This window comes from Periplaneta americana, chromosome 1, assembly GCF_040183065.1.
Source record: "Periplaneta americana isolate PAMFEO1 chromosome 1, P.americana_PAMFEO1_priV1, whole genome shotgun sequence".
NCBI classification, from domain to species: Eukaryota; Metazoa; Arthropoda; class Insecta; order Blattodea; family Blattidae; genus Periplaneta; species Periplaneta americana.
Window position 1 is genome coordinate 18,036,313 of NC_091117.1, and position 24,814 is coordinate 18,061,126.

Consider the following 24,814-nt stretch of genomic DNA (forward strand, 5'->3'; position numbering starts at 1 on the left):
AACTAGTTCTGTGCATTTAAAATATATCTAAACAACCTAATTTTAAACAACTGAGGACTAAGACTACCCCTGATTTCCAGCGGCAGCGAATTCCATGAGCGGGCCATGGCTATTGAGAAAGAACTTGAGTACAGAGATGTCTGATGACGTGATATTGATAGCAACAGATTGTGCTGTGAACGTGTATTACGATTATGATGTGAAGCTAGGAGAGTAAACCGAGAGGCAAGGTAGTTGGGTGTGGAATCATGTATAATTCGATACAGCAGGCAAAGAGAATGAACTAAACGTCGATCTTGCAAGCGGAGCCAGGAGAGTCGTAGAAAATATTCCGATATATGATCATGTCAGCGGATATTGAAAATAAATCGGACGCAGACGTTATGTACACGTTGAAGTTTTTGAGAAAGTTCAGCACTTAGGTCAGTATATAAAACATCACAATAGTCAAAGTGAAGCATTACAAGGGTCTGTACTAGAATTTGTTTTAGTTTAGTAGGAAGGAAATTTTTCAGGCGTTTCAAAGATGCATGATAGAGAAAACTTTTCTACAGATATATCTGATTTGCGTATTCCAGTTCATATTAGAGTCGAAATAGATGCCGAGGTTTTTTACAGTAGCACTGAAAGGAATTCTTTTGTTGTTGAGAGAGGCAGGCTGAAGGGTGTTCATAGTAATAGAGGATAAAAGCCTTTGCTGCCCCAAGAGAGCCAAAGTTTTATCGCTATCTAAATACACTGTACTAGGCCGGCATTGTACACGCACACCTTAGATCCAACGACCAGCAACCGAAAGAGAGAGAAAAACCACTGTTAAAAATATAATAAACATTTATATACGAGGGAGGATCGAAAAGTAATGCACAACTTTTTGTGGCAATATATTTAATAGGTAAGCAAAACGAAATAGGCCTAATGCAGAAAAAAGCTACAGGTTTTACCAATTTTTCAACACAGAAACCAAGTCTCTCGACACATTTTCCCCATCGTGACACCAGATTCTGTACACCTCGATCATAAAACTCCGTTTTCTGGGCGTATAACTACTTGCGCACGAATGATTTCACTTCTACATCCGAACCAAAGCGTTTGCCTCCTAAGAATTTTTCACTGGTCCGAAGAAGTGAAACTCAGACGGTGCGAGTCTGAGCTGTAGAGTGGGTGACTGCCGCCTCAATGCCTCTGATATTCGGTGGTGTTGCAGCGGTCACTGGTCGGCCGGAACGTGCTTCGTCGGTAAGATTTACTCGCCCTCTGCGAAGAACCTGTACCACCTGGAGATGTTGCTACGGTCCAGACAATCAGCACCAAAACCTCCAACATTTCCCTGTGGATTTCACTAAGACTTTTTCGTTTTGCTCAAAAAAGACGGACTACATCTCGCTGTTCTCCACAAGCAGACGATGCTAGCACACGTTCCATCTTGACTCAGTTATCGCTCGTTCTGCCAGGGTGACACCTAATCGAGCCATTGCTGTCTGTAGCGCAAGATTCAAACTATCTGCCAACTTTGAACGTCCTAACCAAAACGGTATACCGTAAAGAAATTCCTGTGCGTTACTTTCCGATCCCCCCTAGTATTTATGTACTGCATGAATCACAAAATTCGGAAGCCTAGTACTGCACTTAATCCGGAAACCAGATTTCGTTCTCTCTTCTTCCACGAAACGTTTGTGACTAGGGCAGTTCTCTGAATTTTTGTCCAACTCTCATATGAATTAATAAAACAATAATAATGAAATTTTGCAGGAAATTTGAGGAAATATAACATATACAGGAATTAGGGTAATGAAATTAGGATAAATAAATACAATTCGCTTAATATTTAAGTGTGTCTTATGAAGAAATGAAATAAGCTATGAGTAACAATCAACACTTCAATACTTAATTACTTATAAATAGCTTTTCAAGAACCCGCAGGTTCATTGCCGCCCTCACATAAGCCGTCATCGGTCCCTATCCTAAGCAAGATTAATCCAGTCCCTACCATCATACCCCACTTTCCTCAAATCCATTTTAATATTATCCTTCCATCTACGTCCCGGCTTCTCAAAAGGTCTTTTTTTCTTCGGTCTTCCAACTAACACTCTATATTATGTATTTTTCAATTCACCCATACGTTCTACATGTCCTGCCCAACTCAAACGTCTGGATTTAATGTTCCTAATTAGGCCTATGTTAGGTGAAGAATACAATGCGTGCAGTTCTGCGTTGTGTAACTTTCTCCATTCTCCTATAACTTCATCCCTCTTAGCCTCAAATATTTTCCTAAGCGCCTTATTCTCAAACACCCTTAACCTCTATTCTTCTCTTAAAATGAGAGTCCAAGTTTTACAACCATACAGAACAACCGGTAATATAACTACTATATAAATTGTAAGTTTTTATGAATGCAGAGTGAACCACAAAAGCTTCTCAACCGAATATTTATATTTGCTACTGTTGTACCAAGGTACTTGAATTGTCCCATCTTTTCAAAGGATAAATTTTCAATTTCTATATGTCAATTTCGTACTACTGTATGTTCTGGTTACGGGATATAATCATATACTTTGTTTTTTCGGGGTTCACTTCCAAACCTAGAGTACCTCATTACTTGCTTCAAGTAAAATTCCCGTGTTTTTGTAGATTTTCTTCTAACATATTTACCTCATCCGCATAAACAAGCAGCTGATGTAACCCGTTCAATTCCAAACCCTCTCTGTTTTCCTAGACTTTCCTAATGGCATGTTCAAGAGCAAAGTTAAAAAATAAAGGTGATAGTGCATTTTCTTGCTTTAGCCCGCAGTGAATTGAAAAAGCGTCAGATAATAAAAGTATAACTACTAGTATATATGCGGACTCTGCTGTATATTTCACTGAGACACATTTTAATTAATCGAACTAGTTTCTTGTCATACCAAATTCAATAAGAATAATATACAAAACTTTCCTCTTAACAGAGTCATGTGCCTTTTTTAAATCTATGGATAACTGATGTATTGTGCCCTTAATAATAATACTTACTTACTGGCTTTTGAGGAAACCGAAGGTTCACTGCCGCCCTCACATAAGCCCGCCATCGGTCCCTATCCTGAGCTAGATTAATCCATTCTCTATCATCATATCCAACCTCCCTCAAATCCATTCTAATATTATCTTCCCATCTACGTCTCGGCCTCCCTAAAGGTCTTTTTCCCTCCGGCCTCCCAACTAACACTCTATAATAATAATAATAATAATAATAATAATAATAATAATAATAATAATAATAATAATAATAATAATAATAATAATAATAATAAATCCGACGAAGATATTCACCTCAAAATATTTACTCTATAATAATAATAATAATAATAATAATAATAATAATAATAATAATAATAATAATAATAATAATAAATCCGATGAAGATATTCACCTCAAAATACCTAGGTCTATATGCCTTATGTTGAACTGTGTATTGAATACTCAAACGTCAGCATTATGTTCGTATTTTTTCTACCAACATAAAATTTAGTGCAATAATGTGAATTTCAGGATGAATTTCATACGCAAATCGCCAACGGTGAAAGAAATAGAGATCGTACATTTTTTATGCTCACTGAAAATCCAATTTACCTAGCAGGTGAATCCATAAATGAGTAAAAACAAATCAATCAATGTATAAATCAAATTAATCATGGACTTTAAGTTACGACTGAGGGGGAGGGGATGGATGGAACCGCCAGACGAACAAGATTCAGGCAGCCGGTTCGGACCCGTTGCTGCGGAAGCTGCGTCTTGCTTACTAATCGCACTTAGTAAGCTACATGATAACTGATAAGCTATGTTTCCTTCCCTAGTTTCGAAAGTGTATATAGAGAAGTGCTGCCAACTGTAGCAGAATTCCGCTGTGCGTAACGGAATTTGAACGCTGGCAAGAAGGCGCGGCAAAAGCGGAAAAGCATCAGGAAACGTACCGGCTTTGACCTTTAACCTTCTTTTATAATTACGAAAAATGAGTACCCTTTGCAAACATTGCCAAGTTAGCTAAACGTTTGCTAGTGCCGCCTCATGGAAAGCAGAAACAGAAAGAGTTTTATCTAAGATGGGAGATATAAAAACAAAAAAGAAAAACAGCTTAAAACCCAAACACTTAGTGACTTCCTAAGTATGAATTTGGACTTAATAACCAAAAACAATTCTTGCTGTTTGACCTAACCAATTACTAATGATGAGCAATGATTTTATCAATAAGTTTGGTAGAAGTATGTATCAGTCTGAGAAAAGTGAAAACGATTAAATTCTTCAGATACCGCGATGCATTACAGTAAAACCTCGTTAATCCGGACTAAATAGGGATAAGTTGACCGGTTTAACTAAAGTCCGGATTCATTAAATAACCTAAAACAACAGTAGAAAGTGCATTAAAACTCCGTTTATAGAAACAAACACGTTTATTATGGTGTATTTAAAGGGCACAGGCCTAAATACACTCTTTTGCGTCTTATACTTTAAACTTTTGTTTGTGTAATCGTTAATAATATTTATTTGTATATAGTTTAATGACTTTAACGCAAACTTGATGGATTTTCTTTATTTTAATACTGTAAGTGTAATATTTTAATTACTGAAATTCCATAGTTCTATTGTATAAAATTAAGTCTTAAAAAAGGTTCTTTAATTTTTCCAAAATCATCTTTTTTGCCTGTCCGGATTAAGCGAAGTCCGGATTATCGGGATCCGGATTAAGGATGTTTTACTGTACTTTTATCTGAAGTGGTTTAATTAATTTCCTCCAATTTTAATATAACTTACTGTGTAACAAGTACAGTGGAAGCTCTTAAGTTCGACAAAAAACAAGTTCGACATTCCATAGTTTGACTGCTTACGTAGGAGAATTAGACACGCCCCTATACGGGCACTAAGAAATGGGTTTGCCATTTGAATGAGAATTGGTTCTGTGTCTTGTAGTGATACTTTTGTTAAAGGAAAACAGAATATTATATTGATTAGGACATCCATATTTAATCACTGATTTTAAATTAATGAACTCTTCTTTTTCTATCTGAGAATTGTGCCGTTTGTGAGACGGAACTGTCGAAACCCACTGTGGTACTAGAAGCGCATACACAAGTCTCGGGGCGGGCAGGAAATGCAAGTACAGTACTGTATTCGTTGATGGATAACCAATAAGAATTTGTATTCATTTCATCTGCCACATCCACTACCCTTATTGGACTGAACTTTCAATTATGTTCAGTCGAACTTAGGAGTGTCCACTGTACTGTAAATCAAATAACGATGACGACATTGCGAATTATATATGTCCCAGTTTCACCTGCAAATCTCATCGCGAAAGCTATGATGACTCGTATGCACACATTATAAACATGTAGTCCCTCAGCTAAGAGTGAACTTACATTAGAATCATAAGAATCGAATAAGCGTTTGAAAAAGATTCTTTTTAGATGAAATGGTAGGAAATCTTTCTTATGAAACAGAGAGTAAAGTAGAGAAAATATTTTTTTTGCAAGCGTGTGTTACCTAAGTATTCCATAAAATTATCCATAAAATTACCAAAGTTTTTAACTGTTTCACAGTATTCAACTATAATTCCATTCAATTTTATATATGGGAAAGTATTACTATCAACAGTGCTACGTAGATGATTATGTCCCATTAAAGGATTGTCAAATAGATTGATCATTTGGATGTAACTAATTTCATAAAACAAATATTATTTTCTTGCTTAAATTTTATTTCATACTGAAGGGTATTGGTTTACAAAGATGTAAACACTAGCATAAGTACTACAAATCAAATCATTTTAATGTTTTTATTTTTCCATATAATAGGTACTATCAACTCCGTCCCTTTGGGTAGATCTGAGAGATCTTCAGTGGCAGAAATTATTAACAACAGTTTAGGAAAATACAAATTTAAATACTGGAGGAAAAATCATCAACGTACAAAATTATTTAAGCAATGAGCTAAGTAGAAGAGAAATAAAAAAATCTGTGTTAATACAATAGGATCTGTGTAAAGAATACCGTTTATCAAGTCACTGGAATGCTTGATACAAAGGCACGTGTCTTTATCCGTCAATCTACAATATATTAACACTGGTTAGTGTATTTCATTTCATAGGAATAATATTTTAACTAAAAAACAAATAACTAAGGCAAATATTGTACTTATTTAGGTCGCCTCTGTCTAAAATTCACAACTCCATCACACTGTATATGGGAGGGAGTTGAGTTTCATTAGCGCAGTGGCGTAGCATGAAATTTTGAGCAGGGGAAGCTAACTAAAGTTGTCTTTCATGCATTATGAGAAAACATATTACAAAAAATACAGTCTTAAATAAATAGTAGTCAATTTCAAGTCAGCAGTCGAAGATTGGTTGGAACATCTTAAGTAACACCAATAAGGCATGACCTCAAATGAGACGTAATAAAATATGATTTCACGGTTTACACATATCTCTAACAAATAGACACGTATACGTATAACATTAGCTCACTCCCTGTCATACTTAGAGAAATCATAATATTAGTATCATTACGTAAATATGCGTCTGTATTTTGGTTGTGTCCTTCATTGACAGCAAGGGAGTCGGTCATTTGTTTTTTAAATCACACTTTTGTTCGTAAGTCAGTCTTGATAATACAATTGTCCTAAAAAATTCAAGTAAATTCGTGTCAGGAACTGTTATTTCGCTCATTATTTATTATATCAGCCACAATGCACACTAACACTTCAACTGAACACAACTGACGAAAAGGGATAACTCGGAAACTACTTATTTTAAATGTTAAAGCTAGCTTCTTGGAAGCCTTGCGACTAGGGTACCGGTAGTTTAGTTAGAAAGGGATGGAAAATCTGCGGGGTGGAAGAAACCGGTCTGCTTGGAAGCTGGTGTGTGCAGGCTTCTTGTTTACTGCTGCATCATAAATCATCCTCGCTGCCGCATCACAACATTTAAAGCGTAAATATAAATTCTATTAAAATTGATAAATAATTTTCTCCATAAACTGCAGGTTTATTATAAAATCATTATTAACTGGGGAAGCTAAGCTTTTTAGCTTACATTGACGCTACGCCACTGCATTAGCGAAACTTCGTTTTCCTGTATTGGCATCACTGACCAGACCAACTATAAAGTATGAGGTATATAAAGTTATGTGTACAGGTTGTATAGCAAAGATCGCAGATTTTTTTCAATGACAAAACAATTAACTGTAACAACAGACGGAGTTGAGCACAATAATTGTACGCATTCAAAATAAAATATCTATAATATTAGTAATAATAAAACTGTAACCTAAATTTTTCTGGTAATTTTCGCTTTTGCAATAATAATCGGTGTAAACATATATAATTAGCTCTCCTGAGACCAAGAATCGCATCTTTTTTATGTTTATTTGTATGTCTCCGTATGTCTGTTACCTTTTCACACGATACTGGATGAACAGATTTCTACGAAAATTGAATGGAGATATGCAATAATAGACCAACCGACAATTTGAAACAAATTGAGATATTTGCATAAATCTGTTAGCTGAATTATTTAACTCAGAAAAAATCAATAATGCGACATTCTGCCATTTATAAGCAAAATTCGTTTATTGCATTTTTTTTTTTATTTATTTTGCTTTGCAATATTAAATCAACTGCTGGTCTACTATTAAAAATCGGTTAGTCTTTTTTATTATTATTTGTGCTATTTTTTGTAATACAGTAGTATGAATGTTACAATACTTCTCGCATAAAAATTAATAAATAACCGAATTTACTTCAATGATCAGTATCTCGAAAACATATTTTATCGGTAGATCTCTTATTGTGCAACTCCGTCCAATTGGTATATAAATTACGTTGAATCCTACTTAAAACTTACGTTATATGGCATTCAAAATACTTTCTTTAGTAGGGGATTTAAGGGGGCCTGAAGTCAATAAATCGATATATCTCGTTTTTATTTTTTATTTTTCCAGAAAAACATTAGATTACAAAACTTTCTTTAAAAATGTTTTCTATAAGTTTTATTCTATGTCACATTTTGATAAAACTGATATTTAGAGAGATATATGAATTTTAAAATAACAATGTTTTTTTTACCAATGCCGCCTCAATCAGACTAATACAATGAACTGAAAACAAATGACTGCGTTTATATTTAAGACGGCCTTGCACAACAAATGGAAGATGTTCAATTAACACTATTGTTATATGGATATCATTGTAATCTATAAGCATATAAATGTTTATCAATATGAATATGTAAAGAGAGAGAGTGTGTTTGTATAAAATAATCTCTGAAGATACTTAACCGATTTGGATAATTTTTTCACCATTTGAAAGTGTAGCTCTTCTAGATGGACATAGTCTATATATTTTATTTATTTTATTGGGTTATTTTACGACGCTGTATCAACATCTAGGTTATTTAGCGTCTGAATGAAATGAAGGTGATAATGCCGGTGAAATGAGTCCGGGGTCCAGCACCGAAAGTTACCCAGCACTTGCTCGTATTGGATTGAGGGAAAACCCCGGAAAAAACCTCAACCAGGTAGCTTGTCCCGAACGGGATTCGAACCCGGGCCACCTGGTTTCGCGGCCAGACGCACTGACCGTTATTCCACAGGTGTGGACTAGTCTATATATCATTACGGTAACTCCAGACTGAATAGAGGACTGAACACAAATGCGCAATACGACAGGATTAAAACAGATCCTTAAGCATAGAAAACTTGGTATACTCTCGAAACATTTTTATTACTTAATTACATATTTGAGTGAGCCACGGTAATCTATAGCTCTACTTAAACGTTATTTAGTCCATATAAAATACTAATTTTATACTGCATTTTAATTTCTTTTTTGTCCACGGAATATAAACGATTTAACCTTTTACTAATAATAAAACTGTAACCTGAATATTTCTGGTAACAAGTGCAACGCAGCGCACGGGTATGGCTAGTTTAAAATATAATTTATCTTTGGGTGTGAAATATAATTTACAAAACAAGACGTGAAACATTACTACTCACCTGGACACATCAAACAGCAGCATGGCGACTTAAGCCTTGGTTTTTCTGAATCGACGCATGCGACTTGCGAGATGCGAGGCCCGCCTCTCATAAATCCGGACTACACGAAAGATAGTGAGTGGTTTCTATAACTGCGAGATATGAGGTCTGCGCACCTCGCAACCACTTACTATACCTGGTAAGGTTTATCTTGTCTCAGTAGCAATAAAACCAAGTCTCTTCAAATGAGGGTGGAGATTATAGGAGGTTGTAAATTTTACAGGATTCCTTTCAAAATCTTGTTATTGTACAGGCTGCCGGAACTCAGTTTCTTGAAAGACAAGCTCAGTGACGGAACTACACAGTACGAAGAGAGATATTTTGTTATTTTATTTTGCGCTACAGAAAGTATCAACTAGTCCCTTCCGCCACTGGATGGATGGACGGCACCGCTCCACTCCCCCATCGCCATAGCAACGCAGACGAAGTAAGACATATCTCCTTTCTCTCTCCTTTCACAGTGAGACAAGATACATCAAACAGCCTTTATCTCTCGTGTTGTCCAGATTTGTGCGAGGCGGGCTTCGCATCTCGCACGTCACAAGCGTCGGTTCAGAAAAACCAAGGCTTAATAGTGCTTCAGTCTGTGCGGAGATAAACAAGACAAAAGCAGTGAGACGGAGTTGAGAATAAAAACTGAAGAGACTTTGACTGTACAAATCATGTTAAAATTGCACTAACGTACTCTTCACTTCTCTAAACTTTTGTTAACGAAATAAAATAAAACAGTAGGCCTACGTTTAATACGTCGTTATATCTTAATTCCTGCAACTTATACTGCGTGTTCAGTTCAAAGTGTTTCATGGCTCGCTGTATCCCGTCATGTGGCTAGCCGATGAGCCTAGAGAATTCAATCTTCCTACACTTCCGCAGAGGCATATTACCTATGTGCCAGAGAAATTGCCTGGTAAGTACGGCGTTCATTCTGAAGAGTACTTACCGATACGCACGGTAACGCCGGTAGTGGCAGGAATGTGAACTGTTTGGAAACACGTACTGAAGTGAGTTTTTTTCTTACTGTCGGGATATGGGGAGAGGGTTACGACGATTACTTACGTACAGTATTTATTGACATTAACTTCCACGGTCAACATGGACACGGAGCATTTGATTTGTGTTGTGGAATGTTGCCGTACGCAACCGATGATAACAAATACCCTGCGTACGACTTGGCCGCGCAAAACACAGTTCGAAAGAGGTTATGGTAGCACACAGACCGTACAGGTCGCCATCTGTTGCTACGACGTTCAAGTTATACCGTAGACGTTCTCAAGTTCAGATTGAACGTCTTGATTAATAGGCAACTTCTCTGACATAAAAGCTGAAACCGCTTCAAATCGCTTACTCACAACAGTGACGTCATGACACACTTTGAAATGAACACCCAGTATAGTATGAAATGTATCTGGCCACGAGACGGAGCATGAGAATCAACATATTTGCTACAATTCATAACAAACAGACGAGCATTATTTCGCATAATTATCCGTGGGATAGCAAGTGTAGTAAATGTAGTCTGTAAAGGCCCACTCACAATGAAAATTAAACAAAACCGTAACATAAACACAGAAGTTTGCGCCCAGGCTACCAAATGGGATCATTCACAATGATTCACATAAGCATTGACATAAACATTACCGTAAGACGTTAACATGAAAGTTTGCAAACTCCAAACTTTCACGCTTATGCTTACGTGATTTGCAAACAGAACACAATCGTGGAGCGCTGAAGTATACGACAGGATATGAGGAAATGGTGTCGTTGTTATGTTTCCATGGATACCAAGTATGTTTGCGGTTATGTTTATGTTCCCATCGTGAATGATGGTATGACTTCTTGATTTTACCGTAACGTTTATATTCTTAAGTTAACGCTTACGTTATGTTTAATTTTCATTGTGAATGAGCCTTAATTAGTTACACAGAATGACATTACCTCCAAGTTCGGAGAAATAAATATCTAGGTAATAAAAAGCTCGATTTATTTGACAACTGTTCCATTATGATTCCGATTTTTGTAAAGAAAATATCTGATAACGTCATAAATAAGTACTTTTGTTTGAAAAAATTTGGACGGAAAGGAAAGCAACTGTTTATGCATGAGAGTCTTGGGTAAATGTAGAAAGGAGAGATTAAAGTTAGAAGAACCCGTCAGGCAGCCGATTGAAGGTCTCAGGCCGACCTCTGCGATAGTCCATGCAGGGAATGGACATGGGTTCATTAAAGACGCTGAGCCGACATTTCTGTGCAAAAGGTACACGGCCGACTTGCAAGACGAAATGACAGGTGAAGTGTATGAAAACTGGTTCGCCGAGCAATTGCTGCCCAATACACCTGAAGGAGCTGTCATTGTAATAGATAATAAAAGATACCAGAGTTGAACAGCGAGTCTGTGTCTATAGCTTGTTCCAGTAAAACAACAATATAAACTGTATCATCTAAAAGGAGATCCAGTTTGGACAATGATACGAGTACATGCTTTAAGTGGAAACCTTTTACTGTACCTCAACACAGAGACGGTCATGTTCTTCGCTTGGCACCAAACCTTTGCGAATTCAGTCCCACAGAAACATCCCGCATACTGTATTTCAAACTTAATCTAGGAAAGGGTAATTAATACCTGTCGCATGGCAGAGAGGCATCATTTCATTGTGTATTCTAAACTTTCGCGACTCTTCCGAGAGTCTGTACCTCAGTAACAACAAATTCCACAATTTGGAACATCTGGCTGAAATCTACGGCTGACCACTAGGATCCAGAATACAAAGCAGAGGTTAAATAAAAAATACAATATGATTGCGGAGAGAATACGGAACAATGATAAATTTAAAAATAAAGTACAATTTGAGTTCAGAGAAACATGAGATGAAAATACATTGGAGAGTAAAGAGATGAAGTGAAAAAAAAAATACATAGTATTATACAATGATTGTGTAGAATGGATAATGAATCTCTCAATACCATTAGACAAATTTTGTTAATGTCCTCATTAGAAAATTTAAGAGAAAGGAGAATGGTTTTGGTTAACTTAAATGAAGTTGCCCTAGCGCCAAAAAGAAGTCCTTTCACTTCCCATGTATTAATATTCATTTTGTATCTCTCACTGAAGTGAGGAATACATGGATTGTAAATAGACTTCTTTTCATTGTTAACGTTGTTGGCTTGTTGATCATCCTTCTCGAAACGGACAGTGGGGTCAAGAATGAGGCTTCTATGATTCCGGCGATCGATGGCTATAATGTCTGCTCTTCTCGTTGACCCATTCTCAGCCAAGCAGTGCACTTCTTCGTAAACCTCCCACTTTGCCTTCCGAAGAGTGGTTGCGATGGAGCTTCTCACTTTATGATGGCGATTGTTCCTCAGTAGTTCTCCTTTAGGGCAATAACCCAAAACATGCCCAAGGGTTTCTACTTCGCTGCATCCTGGATGACGACAGTTTTGATCTTGAAAGGAACGACCTGGCACCGATCGTACTGCTGCAATGTTTGTGGACATCTTTATGGCATTGGTCCACTCTGAGGATGATATCCCTCTTCTATTACTAATCCAAGAGTTGTTTTTTGGATCTTCACTGTAAGTTACCACTCTTTTGCCTTTTTGTGGAAGACGACACCAATTATTAAGCGACCTCCGCCGTAACTCAGATCTTAAACTTCGGCCTGTCATCGAATGTGCTTCTGCGTTGTTGGGAAGGTTTAATTGTGAAAGAGCTGAGATAGAGTTCCTAAATCATCACTCCTTACACCTTTCTCCTGAAGACGTGCATTTAAGGGTATAAGTACGTGAATGACCACAAAATTATTTAATATTATCAGAAAATGCAGGCTCTAAATTTCCAAAATTTTATAAGGAAATGAACTCACAAATGGACAAAAATTACAAAACTATACAAGAGGTTACTAATAATATTTTTTCAAACCTGTTTTATCAAATTATGGGGGGAAAAAAAATCTGCAGTTACATACTTTGGTAACCATAACGTTATGCAAATCTAGTCTTTCAGGTAAAGCTTCCTGTAAAGCAAATTTGAATAATTTCAAGGGAAAAATTGTTCCGGGGCCGGGTATCGATCCCGGGACCTCTGGTTGAACGTACCAGCGCTCTGCCAACTGAGCTATCCGGGAACTCCATGCAGAGTTCCCGGACAGCTCAGTTGGCAGAGCGCTGGTACGTTCAACCAGAGGTCCCGGGATCGATACCCGGCCCCGGAACAATTTTTCCCTTGAAATTATTCAACCATAACGTTGTTATGGTCTCTCTGACATTTTTAATATTTTTCCTGTATGTAATAACGCCTTATTTCTGAAAAGTAGACTACTCTCAGACATGCAGAGTTGTTTATTTTAATAGGCTACAACTAATTTTTTATTTGTCCCATATGAAATATATTACAATTTACATAATGTTATGTGACCTAATTTTTTCTATTTTCAAAGAAATGGGCATTATTGTAGTCTACCTTTTGCATAAATGCATGTTAAATCAGAGTACAAAATTTCAGAATTCTATCTTTAATGGTTGTGGAGTTATGAAATAATATGTGTGAAAATTTTAAAATTTTGGAATATTTAATGTAAAGTAAAAAGTGAATTCTAAAAAATATTATCAGCAACCTTTTTTATACTTTTATCAGATATTTAAGTTCTAATAAGTCTTGTTGTGGTACCTTGTAATTTTTGTCCAATTGTGAGTTCATTTCCTTATAAAATTTTAGAAATTTAGAGCCTGCATTTTCTGATAATATTTGTGGCCGTTCACGTACATATACCCTTAATATGTCTAAATAAGCAATTCCGCATACACAGCACAATTTACATCAACCATAGTTCAGGTTGTAATCATTTTGTGTCAGGTTTTAACGCAGGAAATTCTAATGTTAATTTACCAAACAGTTTAGAAAATATTTTTGAAAAGTTAATTAAACAGTTTTATTGAAAGAGAGGCTCCAAAATGTTGGGTAGCTGACCTTTTTTTAAGAGTAACCATTAAAAGGTTCAGCATACTGATTAATGAATAAAAAGACAATTTCGGTCGGAGCAAAAAGGAACTAAGTCAAAATACGCAATTTTTGGGTTACGACAAGAATTTGAACAACGGATGTCATGCGCATCGAACGGTGAAAGAAGGAACTAAGACAGACTTTTATATGTTCTTTGGACTTCTATAACAAAAATATATGATTTATGGAATGTTTTTTGCTTCTCCTGAAAAGATGTGAAAAGTGACATAGTTCCTTTTAGCTCCGACTGATTCAATTTAATTTCTTAGTTAAAGATTTTTTCTTTCTCTGAATAGGCCTATTAATTTTTTTATAATTTACAATTTATATATTTAATCGAGGTGGCTATAAATTGAAAGAGTAGCTATCACTAACCGGGTAATTTTTATTATTCATTTATATGATTGTACAAATGATCATTTAGGTACTATATTGTAATGAATCTCTCAAAACATTTAGTGCTATTTCTTCCAGAGATGAATTATTTAAACCTAAACGCAAGAATGTAGTAATACAAAATTTTGTAATACTACTACTTGCTCCAATTAAAATCCCAATTACTTTCCAATTTGAAATATCACACTTTTGACAAAAAATAAGGAATGCATGGATCGTAATGTCTTTGTTTTTCCTTATTTACTTCTTCTGCTTGACCGGCGAAGCAGTAAAGTTATAATACTTTTCTTAAGTTTTAACATCTGTTGGTGAAACTGATCCTTAGTATATGCACGTTGCATGCCAAAATCATAAAATATGCAACAATACCATAAACATTCAAATATTATACTTTAAAAACATTTTACATTGCCTATGCACGAAGCAAGCCAAAATCATAAAATATGCAACAACACCGCAAATATTAAAACATGTTTTAAAACATTTTATATATGCAGGAAGCAAGCCAAAATCATACAGATATGCAATTACATGCATCATTTAACTTAACATACGGAAAGAGGCAAACTTAAGGTAGTCTGAACTTTTTTCCATATCATAGCAGACGGAATATGCATTTCCATATAAATCCGATGTCTATTCATTACCTGTGGGGCGCGCGGTAGCGTCGCGATTAAGGCGTAACGCTGCAAGACGAAAGGCCGCGGGTTCGACCCCCGATGGGATCATGAATTTTTTCAGATATAATCCTTCCGGCCGCACTATGGCCCTAGGGTTTACTCAGCGCTCCAGTACGAGAGGTGTCCTGGTTGGAATTAATGGATCTGATGCTGACAGCCGGGCCATCCTCGGAAGAGTATCTGATAAACCACAGTGCCCATCATGTGAGTGACTATTTTTGAAATGTAGAAATATATTGAACTTTAAAAATAAAACAACAAATGTCTCAGAACTCAGGAGGATATAAGATGTTCCAGCAGACAGCATGTCGACATGGCCCACTCCATGCAGGTTGTCGTCGATGTCGTATGTTTTAGCCCATATGATCTGTCACACACTGAATCCAAAGTTTTTCTTGGTATACAAATGTCTTGCAAATGCCAGGTAATCTGTTGGCGAATCCTCGAGCTCACTACATCTCGCCAAAAAATTGTTAAAAAATGAAATTGTAAAAAAAATTGCAAAAATTGTAATTGTAGTCTTGTAAAATTTGACTTGTTCCACATCTTAAAGCTTCAGTGTTAATGTAAGATCTTATGGAATATAATTTTTTTTTTATTTTATTGGGTTATTTTACGACACTGTATCAACATCAAGGTTATTTAGCGTCTGAATGAAATGAAAGTGATAATGCCGGTGAAATGAGTCCGGGGTCCAGCACCGAAAGTTACCCAGCATTTGCTCGGATTGAATTGAGGGAAAACCCCGGAAAAAACCTCTACCAGGTAACTTGCCCCGACCGGGATTCGAACCCGAGTCACCTGGTTTCGCGGCCAGACGCGCTGACCGTTGGAATATAATAAATGAAAAAAAAAAAATGAAATATCCAGGTTGAGACGTCCCATGGTAGTGTCGCTAGGAGTGACATATTCAAAATATCTTGAAATAAATGAATACACTGTGTTAAAACACTGCGCTGTCTGTTATTTAAACATAAAATTATCACTCGAAGACTAAAATTCGTAACATTCACGGCGACGATGTCAGTGGACGTCATTCCCACCTCCTCATTCCGCCTGCGAAATCATTAAATACCTCCCACATCTCTCTACTGCTATTTGGGCTGCCTAAAAAAAATTAAGTTAATTTTCTCATGAAATTTCGGCCAGTGTATGGAACCAGTGCTCATCCAACAACGTGATGAATTTGAAAAGCTACGATAAGTAGTGGAATCCGGTTGCGAAAACCAGCTATGACGGCTGGGGGGGGGGGGATCATCGTGATAACCACACGATACCTCCGTTCTGGTTGCATGATCGTTCACCTCTGCTGAAGCATATGAGGCGTTCAGAGCTAAAGTAGATCAAGTCCATGAGACGTAGTTTTGAGATAATAGGACTTAAAGTTAACTTGCTCTAGTGGATTATCTAATTTGACTAGCAATAATTTTATTGCTCCATTCTCAAATTCTAGATTTATAAAATATAAACAATTGTGATGGTAATTGATGCAACGCTTTGGTGACTTGATCCGCAATGGCTCAGAACATCGCGAACAAGTAGTCTGAGCCAAAATTGACTGGTGTCACCTACCGGCTAATGATTGCAATTAAGACTTGATCCATTACTGCTCGGAAAAGATCCGACTTCAGATAATCAGAAAATAAATTAAACTTAATTTATGAAAATTTGTGACTTGATATACCTTAGCTCTGAACGCCTCATATGGCTGTAAAGTCAGCAGCCGGCTGGTAGGCCTTCACCCTTCTTGGGCTGTCGCGCCACGAATTATTTTTATTTTATTGGGTTATTTTACGACGCTGTATCAACATCTAGGTTATTTAGCGTCTGAATGAAATGAAGGTGATAATGCCGGTGAAATGAGTCCGGGGTCCAGCACCGAAAGTTACCCAGCATTTGCTCGTATTGGGTTGAGAGAAAACCCCAGAAAAAAACCTCAACCAGATAACTTGTCCCGACCGGGATTCGAACCCGGGCCACCTGGTTTCGCGGCCAAACGCGCTGACCGACCACGAATTATTATTGAACAAAAATGAAGTGCATAAGTCACACGTCCTTTACAAATGACTCACTTTTTTTGTTAATTTTTTTATTTATACACGCTTTAGCATCTGTGGTCATATCACGTGTGTAGGATCTTTGGTTACATCATTACCCCGTTTCGCTATTGCTCAGTTTCTGTTTCTAGTGTCGTGTGTTATAGATGGCTTGCACTGTGCTCCAACCACGAGAAAGTCTTTGCGGAATGAAACGGAGCGGGGTAATGCTGTGAATGAATGTTGATGTCATAAGGTCACACACGTGGGTACTCGTATCTCTATTGGCTCGCTCTCACAGCACAAACAATAACATTGTTACACACATATTTATACTACCCTAGTTACAAAATGAGATCACTGTTAATCTCCTGGTCTTTTAATCCTTCCATATATTAGGAAATAACATATGCAGGAGAGCGCACGGTTTTTAAACTGACGTTATAACGGTAATATTATCTATCTACTTCGCTCCAATAGATGACGCAATAGTAAGCACATTCCTTTCACGGTTGATCTCCTGGTTGGAGAACAGTATTCATGTAACTGATTTTAGATTTTAATTATTGTTTATGATATTGGTGACTGAGGCGGTGATGAATCATGGTATGTAAATTTCCAATCCGGCATTTGCTTTTATATAATAATAATAATAATAATAATAATAATAATAATAATAATAATAATAATAATGATTTATTTTAGCTGGCAGAGTTAAGGCCGTAAGGCCTTCTCTTCCACTCAACCAGCAAAAAGTGTATATACATATGCATGAACTTACAAAGAATTCAACAATTTGATTTAGATGAGAGTTACATGTATACAAGAGTATGACTGAGGGAAACCATAAAAAAATTCCAGTCATATTGGCTGGCCACGAGTTTGAAGCCAGGACTCCAGAATGAGAGTCTCAAACGTTATCGTCTCAGCCAATTCGCTCGGTACACGTATCTTGATACACTTTCAAATTACTAATAATTTTCGCATATAATCCAATCATACTCCTCTTCTACTGAAGGAAGTAAAAGAGATAAAATATCTTGCATAATTCTTTGTCTAGGCTGAACTTCGGAAACATTAGGTTTAGCTAGAAAAAAAACAAGTTGGTACCAATGACCAAAGCAGATGTGCATAATAACGACTCCGTCGCAAATATTGCAGCGGCGCGCCATGGAACTGCGCGTCTCTTACAACGACACAGAAAAGCAATACAAATGAAGGTCAAAATGCAGTACGGCAGGAAGTGTTGCATACTTTCCAGGGGATATCAAAAGCTTCTCGAGAAACATACGCTTCGGAGTTAATCCCGTATGTCAAAATGCAGGTAACGCCTGCAATACGGTGAAACATTTCACCACGTAAAGCTACCTCTGTAAGAATATCTTAACTTTCTAAGGATAAGCGCATACTCAACATCTACGAAGCAGAAATAGAGTAATAAAATGGATGCCAAATGGAAGGTTTCAGTAAATCTTTGATATTACCTTAAGCAATAATTTCTGGTAACCCTTCATTCTGACTGGGTCTTATTAACAACATGCGGAGACTTTCGATGTGCAGGTCTTATTGTATCTGAGAACAGGGTCGCTTCCGAATTGTTCTCTCTTTTAAAGACGAACTCTGGAAAAGATGGAAGATGACACAAAACAAGATAAGCACTGCAGTTATAATATAAACTTTACTTCACCATACGATTACACTGCCCACTGCATCATCATCATCATCATCATCATCATCATCATCATCATCATCATCATGAGACAGCCAAAATATGAACTTTCTTATTCTAAACCCTTCCTACTAGCGGTGTGAAAACAAGGATTTTCACGATGTACGGTATGTAGAAACCAATTAACACCAAACATTTCCATAATTCATAATGCTTTGGTAAAATATCTACATTTCATAAACTCCTCGCGCTTTATATTTTGCAACCGCCAAATTACTCTTCAAGGAACGACCACTCATAAATTGAGGGAAAGAAGACAGAAGACGGACACTGGAAAGTTTTCTTTCCTCAATCGTACTATCAGGGACTGGAATGCTTTACCTGCAGACTTACTAAAGGCTTTACCAACAACCAAAAACATATTTAAAAATAGGCTTAAGGACTTTACTAATAGACGGTAATTATACACAGTATGTAAAAGATGTAAACGATATTTTGTTATTGAAGTGTTGTATCAGTGAAAAATTATGTTGTGTCAGTGAAGTGTGTTGTGTCAGTGAAACGTGTTCCTGTCAGGGAAGCTTTATAGTTTATAGTGGCAGTGCAAAGTATTTGAACAGTGAAATGTTTTTGAAGTGTTAGTGAAATCAGGATAGAATCAGTGAAATGTGTCGTAGTTCCAGTGCAGTGAGTGAGTTGACAGCGAAATGAGTGTAATGTGGAAAGGTACTTGTGCAGATATGAACATATCATACTCGTGGGTTTTAGTTCGAACTTAGATTTAAGATACAAATTAGATTTATTTTAAATGTTATTTTAAGTGATCGTGCTTCATTTAATTTAGGATATTCCCTATTATTATTATTATTATTATTATTATTATTATTATTATTATTATTATTAATTATTGTTAGTATTAATTATTGGTATTATTATTAACTGTATTTTTAATTAATAAGTTTATTATTGTCATTATTGAGTGTAATTAGTTACCATTGCCACCGGGTATATACCCATTGCAGTGTGAATAAATACATAATACGTGATTTTTCCTTTCCACTGAACAGGGTTTTCCAAACATTAGAAGAAGATATGCACCAGGGAATACTTGAAAAATCCAAGACACCTGTTCCACCAACATTTCGGGATTCCTAAAAAAAAAACTCCAAATTTCTCATTAGAGCTACTGAACTATTGGCATCAATGAATTCGAGAAGCCAAAGGAAACTAAATGGTTCCTATTCCATATTTACTCATTTTTTCGAATCTAGTGAAAGTCTGTTCAGTGCTACCATGCATACTTATACAGAGTGTAACAAAAATATATATAAAACAGTACACAAATTCCTCATAATATGTAGAGATTCTAAGGAAGAGACTAGTGAAGTGCTTTGAATGGAGTGTGGCATTGTATGGTACAGAAACATGCACATTACGACGAAGTGAAGAGAAGCGAATAGAAGCATTTGAAATGTGGATATGGAGAAGAACGGAACGTGTGAAGTGGACAGATAGAATAAGAAATGAAGCCGTGTTGGAAGGAGTAAGTGAAGAAAGAATGATGCTGAAACTGATCAGGAAGAGAAAAAGGAATTGGTTGGGCCACTGGCTGAGAAGAAACTGTCTAATGAAGAATGTACTGAAAGGAATGGTGAACGGGAGAAGAGTTCGGGGCAGAAGAAGATATCAGATGATAGACGACATTAAGATATGGATCATATGAGGAGACAAAGAGGAAGGCAGAAGATAGGAAAGATTGGCGAAAGCTGGGTTTGCAGTGAAAGAACTGCCCTTGGGCAGAACACTGAATGAATGAATGAATGAATGAATGAATGAATGAATGAATGAATGAATGAATGAAGAAATTGAAAATAAAAGGGTCGTTCCGAAAGTAGTGCCTCCTATTCATTTTCATGGAAACTACAACAGATACACAGAGCATAATAACACAGTTAAATAGAGCAAGGTTCAGCTACATAGTTATTTTTTATGTAGTCACCACCGCATTTTTGGCACCGATGAACAAGAGCCTGCATGCCGTGCTCGTAAAAATCTGAACCAGCAGAGACAAGCCACTTTCTTACAGCTGCGATGACAGCATCCTTGTCTGGAAAATATTTCTGCCCACGTAGTCCATCTTTCATAGGCTCAAACTGATGGAAGTCTGAAGATGCCAAGTCCGGACTATACGGTGAGTGTGATAGGACAGTCCAGCCAAATTTTGCAACGTGCTCAGTGGTCGTGAAACTGGTGTGGGGTCTGGCCTTATAGCGTTGCAAGCGAAAGGTTTTCTTCTCTGGCCTGACTCTGGAAATTCAGGATTTCAGCTTAGCCAGAATTGACAGTTTCTCCAGGCTCCAGGGCATCCAAAAGAATCACACCCCGCCTATCCCAGAAGACTGTCATTTTCGCCACTGTTGAAACGCACTACTCATGGCCTTACTGTGCTCAAATCCACTGTATGGTCTTCGTACACCTTCAGCAAACGTCGATGGGTGCAATTTGTTCGGCAGTGAGTTATTCAGTAACACATCTCTGTTTCTTACGCACCTCTATGGTCCGGTTTCTTCAACCTTTGTTAAATTATAACAGTATGTTATTCCATTTTAACTGTAAACTTAACAGTTGAAGCATTTCTTCACTACTGTTAGTACTAACAGGCTGTTAAAACCTATGTTAATTTAACTGCCCAATTTCATGCAGTTAAATCATTTAACTCTCTGTCAGCATAGAAGTATCCAATATGGCTGGTGCGTTACATGCTGAACTTATACATCTGGATTATTTAGAAAATGATATCCATGAATGCATAAACAGAGCGGATGATTTCTGTGATTTGACAGAACAGAAGTTCATACAAAGGTATAGGCTGTTTTCTGCCAAGCCTCACTTTTCGCTTTGAACTTAGATCCGTTTGTTTGTTTATTCTCATTAATTGGTTTATATTGCGAAATAATTTCCAGCAGAAGGTTTCTATCGAACGAAGAGAAATTAGTCCCACGATTTCTTTTTGTTCCAGTGTTTTCCATTTCATAACAGCAATACCAATACGCCGCTCCACCTACTATGATACAGACGACGGAAAGAAGCAGAAATCAAATCTGAGAGAATAGAATGACTTCTATCCTCTCTGAATCAAACAACGGGAACAAGCGAGAATCGCAATTGTCAGAGTTCAGAAAACAGAAGTGAGCCTATACTTGGTTATAGGTTATGGTTAAACTCTAGAATCTCTGGTCCTAACAGAGTTAACAAACAGAATGCTAAATGTGAAATGTAAAGTTGAAGAAACGCAATATTTTTAACAGAAATTCATACTTTTAACTTACAGTTAATTAACGCTATGTTAGGTGCATTTTAAAAAAGGTTGAAGAAACCGGGCCTATGTCAGATGCCATTTTGGTAGATTGCCCTGCTGCCACTATCTGTCGCACGAGAACCAAATTAACAGGACATTAGCGTGAAAGTTGAACCTTTACCACAACGCCACTAATATCCGGCTCAGACGTTACAGGTAAACACAAAAAAATAGGAGGCATTACTTTCGGAACGGCCCTCGTATGTTATATGAACATAGGACTGGAAACGCTTTATTTCCTTGTTACAGCTCTTTTTCTACAACTCTTTTTACATTGTATGATGCCTAGGAAATTCGATATCTAGTAGGTATCATCATCTTCATCATCATAATTGGATATATTATAGAAGTTTTCCACAGTAACGCATAACTGCAATTAAAATTTAATGACAGAATTGTGGGCAAGAGCTCAATCATATCAGAACTTCAATATTTTTATTAAAACAAAGTAATTTTGCTACTAGTGTACGAGTTATTACGTCGTCGAGAACATTTTTAAATGACACCCTATAGCTTTTTACCACAGCATATTTTTGATTAAATATATTTCATTTAGTTTTATACAGAAGCGCTATGATTATGGTTACCATGGTAACAATTTTATTGCTGATACAGTTTTATTAGCCCTTGTGTTATGAACGCAGCTTTATTGATGAAATCAACATGAAACAAGATGTTAACAGAAAATGAGAGAACTGAGATTCTGATGATTGGATTTGGTGACAGAAGAGATACACAACAAGATGTACGCACACTTTTAACGATACGCATCCAAATCAGCTACCTATTTCTCAGTCAACTGTCAATAGAATAGAAGCGAAATTATGAGAACATGGAGGATATGTCCTATATTGTCTTGGGCAGAGGCCCGGTGTCGTGCTGACCCCTCATGAGAGTCCCACTAATATGCCCGCTGTTGGGCTGCGAAAACTTCATCTGAAGTAGGCCAGAGCCATTGAAAAAGTATGGCTGGATATGTGATTTTTTCTTAGAGGAGAATAATATTGAGTTTTGTGTAAAAAGTATACAAACAGACTACTACCACTACCGCTACTAATACCACTACTACTACTACCTATTTTCTACACATGCAAGTTACTAACGCTTAAAATATTTTATGCTCGACCATGCCGAAATGTAGTAATTATACACCTGGTAGCAGACCTTTAATGCATGTCATTAAAGTACACCTACTCATTAAAGGTCAGGTCTTTCAGCCAATGACAACTCAGGTTACAACTGTTCAGCCAATGACAGGTCAGCTTTCTACAGTTATAAAACCGCAAGTATCGATTATTCTCGGATATGCAATCGAAAGAGAATTAGCGAAAAGTCACAGAGGCTGGAAATCCAATACTGTCGCAGAAGGTTATGTTCTGTTACTATAATAATTAGCGTTAATTGTAAATAATATTCAAATAAATTCAATTTGTCATCTCGTTTTTCAATGTCTAATTTTATTTCAATGTTATCTCTGTAGGTTCTTATGGCCTAGCAAGGTCAATGTGCACATCTGTTCCTCGGAAAAAAATCAATACTTTCGCGTCTGCGCACATCTCACAACATACGGGACATTGCTCCAGGTCAGATATAATAAAATTAATAATATCAAGTTAGAAATATGGTCGAGCATAAAAAGTCGTATGAAACTCGCCTATAATGGTAATTAAGAAGCTCGTATGAAAATTATGAAACTCGCTTGCGCTCGTTTCATAAATATCCATGCTCACTTCTTATTTACCTTCATTATAGGCTCGTTGCATAATGTACTATTTTTTCTACAAATGAACTATCACTATGTTTCCTGTAGTTAAAAATATTTTCCATATGAAATACGCATTCACACATACAATGAAATGCATGCAAAAACATCGATCAAAGAATAACTGTGTAGAAATACAGATTTGAAATTTCAAATGGTACCACTTTATTTCGTTGAAATTTGACAAAATATTCAATATTGCTTATAGAGTAAAGGTTGGTAATATTGTGATACGAGTAATACTGTAATAGTTATTTTGATAATTTATTACAAAGGTTAAGGGTGTTTGAGAATAAGGTGCTTAGGAAAATATTTGGGGCTAAGCGGGATGAAGTTACAGGAGAATGGAGAAAGTTACACAACACAGAACTGCACGCATTGTATCCTTCACCTGACATAATTAGGAACATTAAATTCAGACGTTTAAGATGGACAGGGCATGTAGCACGTATGGGCGAATCCAGAAATGCATATAGAGTGTTAGTTGGGAGACCGGAGGGAAAAAGATCTTTAGGGAGGCCGAGACGTAAATGGGAGGATAATATTAAAATGGATTTGAGGGAGGTGGGGTATGATGATAGAGACTGGATTAATCTTGCACAGGATAGGGACCGCTGGCGGGCTTATGTGAGGGCGGCAATGAACCTTCGGGTTCCTTAAAAGCCAGTAAGTAAGTATTACAATTTTACTGAACGAGAGAAGATCCGGTTTTGTGCAGCAACTTGTCCACGAACATTCCTTTAATACGTTGATGCAAAAAACCGCTCAGTAAAGTTCCAATAAACCCTCAAAAAAGAAACACAATATTACTCATATCACAATATTACCACCTTTACCCTACTATATCTCATTCATT

The 24,814-nt window shown here is 36.7% G+C and overlaps 1 protein-coding gene across 8 annotated transcripts in view; it reads right to left on the minus strand.

The window, feature by feature from the left end:
- LOC138710146 (uncharacterized) overlaps positions 1-24,814 on the minus strand; it is a 275,652-nt gene that overhangs the window by 133,753 nt on the left and 117,085 nt on the right. For 7 of the 8 annotated variants that reach the window (XM_069841334.1, XM_069841180.1, XM_069841108.1 and 4 more), the window contains exon 3: positions 18,654-18,789. The exons of the other annotated variant lie outside the window; for it this stretch is intronic. In XM_069841334.1, coding sequence (XP_069697435.1) covers positions 18,654-18,683 — 30 coding nt within the window. In that variant the 5' untranslated portion in view covers positions 18,684-18,789. The remainder of the gene's footprint in view (positions 1-18,653; positions 18,790-24,814) is intronic. 8 annotated transcript variants of the gene reach the window in all.